Genomic DNA, 8,380 nt, shown 5'->3' with positions numbered 1-8,380 from the left:
GACGCAGCTAAAACCAGGAAGAGTAGAGAAAAGTTTAACATATTCTGTTCTTTTTGAATTTTGGTTCAATAAAAATAAACTGAAAAAAAAAAAGAATCTTTTATCAGGCATTTTGCCTGAGCCACATGAAATAGCTAACACAGTCTTCAGTCCTAAGAAAACCAAAGTCACACTGTCTGGAGTCTTTTGTTAGCAGAATGGAGATTTGGGTGGAAATCATCAATTATATCATAAGTGGGCTTTCTTTTTTTTTTTTTAATAAAAATTCATTTATTTCAAAGAGCAGCTACAATCAAGACAACAAATGGCCACAGAACAATCATGGTTTGTCTTAATAAATAACAAAATTCCATTCACGTCTCTTGATATAACACATTATACATTTAAAATAAATAAATCCCTGTGGGTGTAGAAACAGCTCTGGTGTCTGGGATAAGTGGGATGGCTGGGTGGGACCCATTGTGCTCGGTAACCAACAGAGTCCCCGCCCCAGCTACTGCGCACCCTCTCTGTTCTTCCTGGGACCGCAACACACGCTGGTGCTGGACTGGCCTTCCTAGTGCCCCTGCCTGGTTGGGGGCTTATTGCTTCACAGACATTCACATCTTGACATGGTCGGTACTGAGCACGGGTCTTGGTGACGGCCGGGTGGGGACTCCATCTCAGTCTCTGACTGTGTTCAGGCTTTTGAATGTTATTCAGAGGCTGTTGGTCGGTTGCTGAGACATCCATGACATGTCCCCAAACATTCAGGAAACAGCAGGGCGGGATGGCTGGGGCGCACAGGCTATATAACATTCTGCACTGGATCCCTGAGAGGGGTGGGCTGCCTGGGTGCTGCAGGCCGGTCCTACCTGTCACTGCAGGCCAGAGTTCAGAGCTGGAGGGCAGTGAGCATCTGCCAGGCTGGAGCTGGCCGGGCCACTGAGTCTTGGCCCATTAAGGCAGTGGGACACAGCCAGACAGACTCCCCGCTGTCAGCCTGAGCTCCTCGCTGTTTATATGGCAAGGTAGCTTCCGAGTTGCTCCCAGGTTCACGTGGGAAGGCTCGCCTTCCCTTCTGGGACAGGATCCTTCATTTCATCTTTTCCAAAGACAGTGTGTGTGAGATGGGCCCAGGCTCTCCAGAGGAATCCGTGGTCAGTGTTCCTTCAGCCTAAAAACAAAGGACATGGTGACAGAGGGCCACTAGCAGATGCCAAACACACACACAAAATGCACAGACCCATACATCGCGCCGGCCCTGTGCCCTCCCCATGGCTTCTTGGTGGCAGGGAGTGGGAAGGACGGAAGGACGGAAAGATGGAAAGACGGTTGCTAGAGAGACTGTCTTGGCTGGGAAGCAGTAGCTTACGGGCTCCACAAACAAGCCATTTCCCTCACATTCCCCTCCCTGGGAGTCTGAGGAGTGATTCTCAGAATCACGCCCACACGGAGGCACTTATTAGACTGTGGTTGTGCCAAGATCGGGGATGAGTGGTTAAGTTCTTTCCTTCCTGTCCGGCTGCCGGGAGAGTTGTGTTATCTCCAGAGAGGCCACAGTGGACTTACGGAGCCTGGATCCCTGCGGCTGGCCCTGGACAGCTGAGTTCTTTGTGTATGAGGCGGATCAGGAACTGTACCCAAAACAGAGAAAAGACACTGTCATCATCTGAGGACACAAGCAGAGGGGCCAGTGTGGCCTGTGGAGGATAGCTGTGTAGCATGGCCCCTCCTCTGGAGCACCCAAAGACTTGTCCCCCGAAGAGGTGCTGTCATTAGAACAGAGACCAGGCCAGCACCTGGCCTAAGATGAAGGCTGCCCCTCAGTAACTCCTCAGGATAACCCAGATGTCTGCCCGAAAACAGGCATTTAGCACAGACTCCAAAACCAACCCAACCACAAATGGAAACAAGACAGAAGATACAGGGGAGGTGGCCCATGGTATGGGGCTGCATGGGGACTCTGGAGGCAGGTCGTGAGATACACTGGGAGGCTGAAGTAGTGTCTCAGGACTAGCAGTGTGGTTGTGTACGCACGCATGCACGAGTGTGTTTATGCATACCTTTGGCTGCCTTCCACATACTGCTAACTGCTGGGCTGAGAGCCAGGGGCTCACCTGGTTAACTTTATGCCCTTCATGTGCTGAAAGGCTCAGGCTAGCCAAAGCCGAGTAATGGCTGGCTACCACGCACAGCTCAGGCCTTCACCCTGCCTGCAGGTGTGGAGCTAGTCTCTATGAGTGATGGCAAACCACAGCCAGGTTCTGGGGCTGCATGGAGGGGGACTGTGGGGAGCTTTGGGGGCCGCTTATCAGGAATCTGACATTAGGCTGTGACACGGAAGTAAGCTCAGGCAGGAATCTAATTTTAGGGTGGAACAAAAGAAGAAGGCTTCAGGCAAGAATCTGATTTTGGGGCTTGGACAAGGAAGTGGGCTCAGAGAGTTTGGTCATCCTGACAAGCCTTTAGAAACAGTGGTCACGGGATTCTGTTTACTGCCTTGCTTGTGCCTTGAATATTTATTGTCTTGCTAATTCCTCAACCTATAACTGACCTTATTACTTGCATGTAATTAAAATGGCATAAAAGCAGACTGGGAAAAAGTAAACCCGCCTCAGCCTCAGAACTGGCTGGGGTCGTGCTACAGTATTGTCTAATTGTCTTTTTTCTTTTTAATCCTCCCTCCTGAGCTGGAGAACCTGTTGCCTGACTGAGCGGGCTCAGTCAGGGGATCCTGAGGGAAGTCTCAGCTTCAGGTGGCATGTGCTTAAGAAGGCAGCAGGCAGCCTTGATCCTGAGGGGCTTGGGGGGGTGGGGGAGCAGGCAGTGAAGATGCTAAGGAGCCACTGCTGCCCATCGGCTGTATGTCAGGCCTTAGGCTGTGGCTCCGAGATGCTCCACGTTCAGGGTGGAGGCCCACATGCATAAGCTAGGGATGATGGGAATATCTCCTGTGGAGATACACAGGCCGAACACTTGACTTGGCCTGAGAGTCACTGGACAGCAATGGGAACGAGGTAATACCAAACCCAGAGTTGGTGGCGATAGAATAACTCCAACACCAGCTCCAACTACCCAGGGCAGAGCTGGCAGTTACCAACACCACCACTCCCACCAAGCACGGTATGTGGCAAGCGCTGGCAGAAGAGCCTGTGGCAGTGAAACCAGGCTGCCAAGAGGAAGAGGGAAGAAAGCAAATGTTGCCCATGGGCGTGGGACAGCTGGTGGGAGGAGTCACAAGGGGACAGGTCACCTTCCAACAAAGCTCTGTGCCCACGCAGGTGACAAGTGACCAATAGAAAGGAGTCTGCCCATTCCCAGTGCCTGCCCGAAGATGCTGGGAACCTGGGCGGCATGATCCAGAGAGGAGGCTAAGAGCCAGGAGCATGAGTGACCAGATCTGCTGCTCGGGTGACAGGAATGTGGTCCCCTAGCATCTCTGAGGAGGTGAGCTCAGGTCCCTGAGCACTCAGCCTCTGACTGGGAAGGAGGTGAAACTGGTTTATTTTAAGGGAGAAAGCAAAACAAAACAAACAAACAAAAACACTAGAAAGAGAAAGGGCCTGCCTGAGCTTTAGGGCTTTTATCTGTTTGTGCATGCTTTGAGAAACTCTCCTGCAGCCAAGCTCTAACCTGTTTGCAGTGACATGTTGGGAATGATCCCAGGGCCTTGTGCATGCTAGGAAACCATGCTCTACTGAGCCCTGACACAGCCAAGGATGACCTTGCCCTTCCGATTCCTTTGCCTCTACCTCCCAAGTGCTGAGATTACAGGTGTAAGTCACCATCCCCGGGGTTACTGTGCTGCTGGGGATTGAACCAGGGGCTCTGTGCCCCCTAGGCAAGCGCTCTGCCAGTGAGCTACATCCCCAGCTCTTTGGCTCTTCCTCAGGACAGGGTCTCATACTGCAGCCCAGGCTGCGGCTGGATCTTATTAAAACCTTGGGCTTGCTGGGCGGTGGTGGCGGTGGCGCACGCCTGTAATCCCAGCAGTTGGGAGGCAGAGGCAGGCGGATTTCTGAGTTCAAGGCCAGCCTGGTCTACAGAGTGAGTTCCAGGACAGCCAGGGCTACACAGAGAAACCCTGTCTGGAAAAGACAAACAAACAACGTTTGGGCTAGCTCCAAATGTGTGGCGGTCAGTTGTACATGTTCTGAGTACTGGGATTATTATGGGCCAGTGGGAGGTCTGTAGGTCCACTGGACATGCCCCGAAGGGATTGTGGGAGCCCAACCCTCTTCTCTTTGTCTATTTTGATCTCTGGTCATTCAGTGAGTAGTTAGCTCCCTTGCTGAGGTTTGTGTTGTCAGAGGTTCAAGTCAATCCTGGGTTAAAGTACTCAAAGTTGTGGGCCAAACTGAACCTTTCAGAGCGGACTGTGTCAGTCAGGCGTTTGCTACAGGGTCTGACCCAGCAGGCAGACTAGGTGGAGGCTCTCTCTGCTCACCGCCGTCTGCTTTAGTTCCCCGACAGACCCGCCATCACTATCAGCACACCCTTCTATAATGAGGATGCTACAGCTGGGGAGATGGTTTGGGGATCAACAGCCTTGGCTACTCCTCCAGAGGACCTGGGTTCGGTTTCGAGAGGCTCACAAGCACCTGTAACCTGAGCTTCGGGGGCGTCTGATGCTCTCTTCTGGCCTCTGAACATATGTGGGGCAGATATGTGCACTCAGATACATGCACACATACACATAAAACAATAAATTAAAAAAAAAAAAACATTAACCGTGAATGCTGCCGAACCAGAGAGGCTCCGTGATCTGTCACATGCTGGCTTTGACTCTCTCAACACCCTACAAAGCGACAGTTTCCCTGTTTCTCACTTATTCCCCATGGGTCGGGGGAGAGAAAGACTCAGTCTCTGTGGCCCTAGAGAAGGTGGCACGACACACAACTTTGCTAGGGGCTGTAAGAGTGCACGGGAAGGCAGTCTGTTAGGACAACATAGATCATGACCCTTGACCTATGTATGGGTCATGACCCCACCTTCGGGGGGGGGGGGCGGGAGGGAAGACAGATATTTACATTACTATTTACAACAGTAGCAAAATTACGGTTATAAAGTAACAACAAAGAGAATTGTATGGTTGGAGGCGGGGTCACCACAACATGAAGAATATTAAAGGGTTGCAGCATTAGGAAGGGTGAGAAACAGTATGGTAAAATCTGACCCACAGCTACAGGGATGCTAACTGAAGGTGCATGGGTGACAAGCAAAGAGACCCACCAGTAAGGCACAGGCGTCTGCAAACATCAGCATGTAGAACACGTTGCTCCATCCTGAAGGGGAGATGAGGCCCGCCAGCAGGGGCCCCAAGGCAGCTCCTGAAACGGGCATAAAGATGCTGGTTACGGAAGGGGGACAGTGGGGGACGGACTCAGTACAGGAGGGGTGGCTGGCATAAACGTCTTCTCGAACCCATTCTAAAAGGAGGTGTTGATCTTTGAAATGTCCACTCTGTTTAACATACCATCATTATAAATGAACTTATATAGCTGGACGGGGTGGTACATGCCTTTAATCCCAGCACTTGGGAGTCAGAGGCAGGAGGAGTTCTGTGAGTTCAAGGCTAGTCTGACTATATAGTAAGTGCCAGGACTACATAGAGATTCTGTGTCAAAAAAAAAAAATCAAACAATAAAAAATCTGAACCCAATATACAATTGCAAATACCCCAGTGCTCAAAGAAAGTGTTACTGAATAAATCTGTGTAAGATACACAAGACTGCCGGGTGGTGGTGGCACACGCCTGTAATCCCAGCACTCTGGGAGGCAGAGGCAGGTGGATTTCTGAGTTTGAGGCCAGCCTGGTCTACAGAGTGAGTTCCAGGACAGCCAGGGCTATACAGAGAAATCCTGTCTCGAAAAAAACAAATCCAAAAACCAAAAAAAAAAAAAAAAAAAGATACACAAAACTTAGACCCTGCTGATGTCAAATGCCTGATTCTGACCATTGCAAGACAGGGGGCTCCCTGTCTTTTGAAAGGGGTGCTGACCAGTTATTTGCAAAGGGCAGTGTGGCTGCACCTCATGTCAGTGGTTCTGAAAAATACACCTGTATATGTGTAAAGCGTGTGTTCATAACTGTGCATGTACATGCATAATTATGCATGTGCACATTCATACATGCTAAGCGTGCATGCGTATTCCTGTGTACAAGCATGTGGATGTATGCAGCTGTACAAGTGCTATGTATGTACGTGTGTGCACTGTGTATATGCATCTATGTGTGTGTACATGGGAACAGGTGTGTGTGTGCACAAGTGTGCATGTGCATACATGTATGTATAAGCATTCATGTGTGTGCAGCTGCATAGGTGCTGGGTATGCAATGTATGTGTGCATACATGTATGTGTGCAAGCATGCATCTGTATGTAGCTGCACAAGTGCTGTGTGTGTAGGTGTGTGCACAAGGGTACATATTCATGTACACAGGTGTGCATGTATGTGGACAAGTATGTGCATGCATGCATGTGTGAATGGGGTGTGGGATAAAGCAAACTCAAGAAGCCTGGGAACTCTTTGCATTATGTTTGTGAGGTTTTTTCTTCAAGTCTTAAATTATGCCAAATAAACTTTGAAGGCTACACAAACAAAAGACATCGGCAGGGGAAGGCCCGCACCAGCAAGCATCCTGAGTACTTCCCTCCCAGCGGGTGGGTGACTCTGACAGGAAGATGGCTTGTCCAGCATGCTAAGGAGGTTGGAGAACTGCCCACAGGTAACTGATTATATTATAGTACCCAGGAGCTGGGCTCTCTGCCCCTTATCCACACCGACTGCTCCAGGTATGGACAGCACACACATTACCCTGTGACCTGGGAAGCTATTTAATAAACTTCCCCCATGTCTCAGTAAAGGTGCAAGCAAGTGGCACTACTCATGTGAGTTTACTTTGCACAGCCTGGAGACCATGGGTAGACCATGCCCGAGCTTTAAAACTATAAATCCACAAATGAGACAAATACATGTTTTGGGTTTTGTTGTTGGTTTTTTTTGGGGGGGGGAGGGGGCAATCGTTTGGCACAACCTGGCGCCATCTCCCATAGATAGGCTGGCTGAGCATGTGGCACAGTGAAAGGGGCAGCACTGGCAAAAGGCCATCGGTTGGTCCCTCCACCACCTCCGAGTCCAGGTTCTTCCTCATCAGTGACTCAGTGACACCTCACAGAAGAGCAATTGCTAAACATCTGGGGATAGCAGACCTTATGAGGGGTATGGGGAAAGCACCTAACAGAGATCAGGGATCCAGGGGGGCAACACCAGTCCCCAAGTAGCCATCCACGCTTCAGCAATGGCAAGGACTCCGAAACTGAGCGCCCTGTGGGCAGGCCAATTCCAGGCTCATCTGTAAAGACCACCAGGGGGCGCTCTCCAAGAGACAGGACTCTGCTTACACCAGTTTAGTGGCTTACTCTTAAATGCAATGATACAGTGTGGCAGTACAAAGATAACAACGTGGCAGCTTAGAGGACCCATGGCTGAGAAAGACCCAGCTGCGACCATACAGGAACCAGGAGGAAGGAAACCCAGGAGCAGTTAACAAAGCAGATGAAAACCTCCAGCAATTAATTCTCACCTAACACCATGTTTGGGGCACTAAAAGGACAGCTAAAATAAGAACAGAGGTTAGAAGATAAAGTCAAGGTTACATCAGGAGAAGAACAAGAGAGGCAGAAAAGACAAGCAGTCTGGAAACCTGACGTCTGACTAATGTTTTCCAGAAAGGGAGAAAGAAAATGGTAGGCAAACCACAGTGCCCACCCCCCAAGATGCAGGCCCTGCTTCCAGGTGGGTGGAGAAGAGGCTCTGGGTAAGGGGGAGACCCCGAAGCCCCAGAGGAGAAGAGTCAGGTCTGTGTGAAGAGCAGCTGATGCCTACTGCCAGCAATGGAAACTGAGAGACACTGGAATTCTGGAAGAGGCGCTGATGTTATGTGGAAATGAAGCCCCAGTCCCACAGCTGTGCAAGCCCCAGGGATCTTAGGAAGCTACTAGGTAACAGTCCCACCCACAAAAGAGCAGGGGGCAGGAATCTGGCAAATGGGGCTCTGATGTCTGAGGGAGGAGAAGGCGGTGTGAGGGATGGGGAGGAAGCAAGGTTTATGCAATTTAGTGGACAGCTGTGTGGCTGTAGCCAGGCTGCCAGAAGGTGGTGGAGTCAGGGCAGGGACAACCAGGACAGAAGCCACCAAAAATCAAAAGGGAGAGAGGGATGACATATCTGAGGACCTGCAAGGTTGACTTCCTGGCTGGAAAGAGGGCAGGGTCAAGCAGGGTCAGTCTGATTAGGAGCAGGGGATGGGGGGTAGGGGGTGGGGTAGAGGGTGGGGTGGGGTGGCTGCAGAGCAGGCAGTGTGACAAGTGTCATGTCTAGTTTTCTTAGTTTGTC

General features: G+C 50.7%; 1 protein-coding gene across 7 annotated transcripts in view; it reads right to left on the bottom strand.

The window, feature by feature from the left end:
- Positions 1 to 642: 642 nt before the first annotated feature.
- The window catches only part of Slc37a1 (solute carrier family 37 member 1), a 70,782-nt gene continuing 63,044 nt past the window's right edge, over positions 643 to 8,380 (bottom strand). For all 7 annotated transcript variants that reach the window (XM_052163189.1, XM_052163188.1, XM_052163190.1 and 4 more), the window contains 3 exons: positions 5,215 to 5,312; positions 1,552 to 1,616; positions 643 to 1,156 (listed from right to left, as the gene is read on the bottom strand). In XM_052163189.1, the coding sequence (XP_052019149.1) occupies positions 1,141 to 1,156; positions 1,552 to 1,616; positions 5,215 to 5,312 (179 nt within the window). In that variant the 3' untranslated portion in view covers positions 643 to 1,140. The remainder of the gene's footprint in view (positions 1,157 to 1,551; positions 1,617 to 5,214; positions 5,313 to 8,380) is intronic.

The sequence above is a fragment of the Apodemus sylvaticus genome, chromosome 19, assembly GCF_947179515.1.
Source record: "Apodemus sylvaticus chromosome 19, mApoSyl1.1, whole genome shotgun sequence".
In the NCBI taxonomy this organism is placed as follows: domain Eukaryota; kingdom Metazoa; phylum Chordata; class Mammalia; order Rodentia; family Muridae; genus Apodemus; species Apodemus sylvaticus.
The sequence above is the reverse complement of the archived record's forward strand: the minus strand, read 5'-3'. Positions and strand labels throughout refer to the sequence as shown.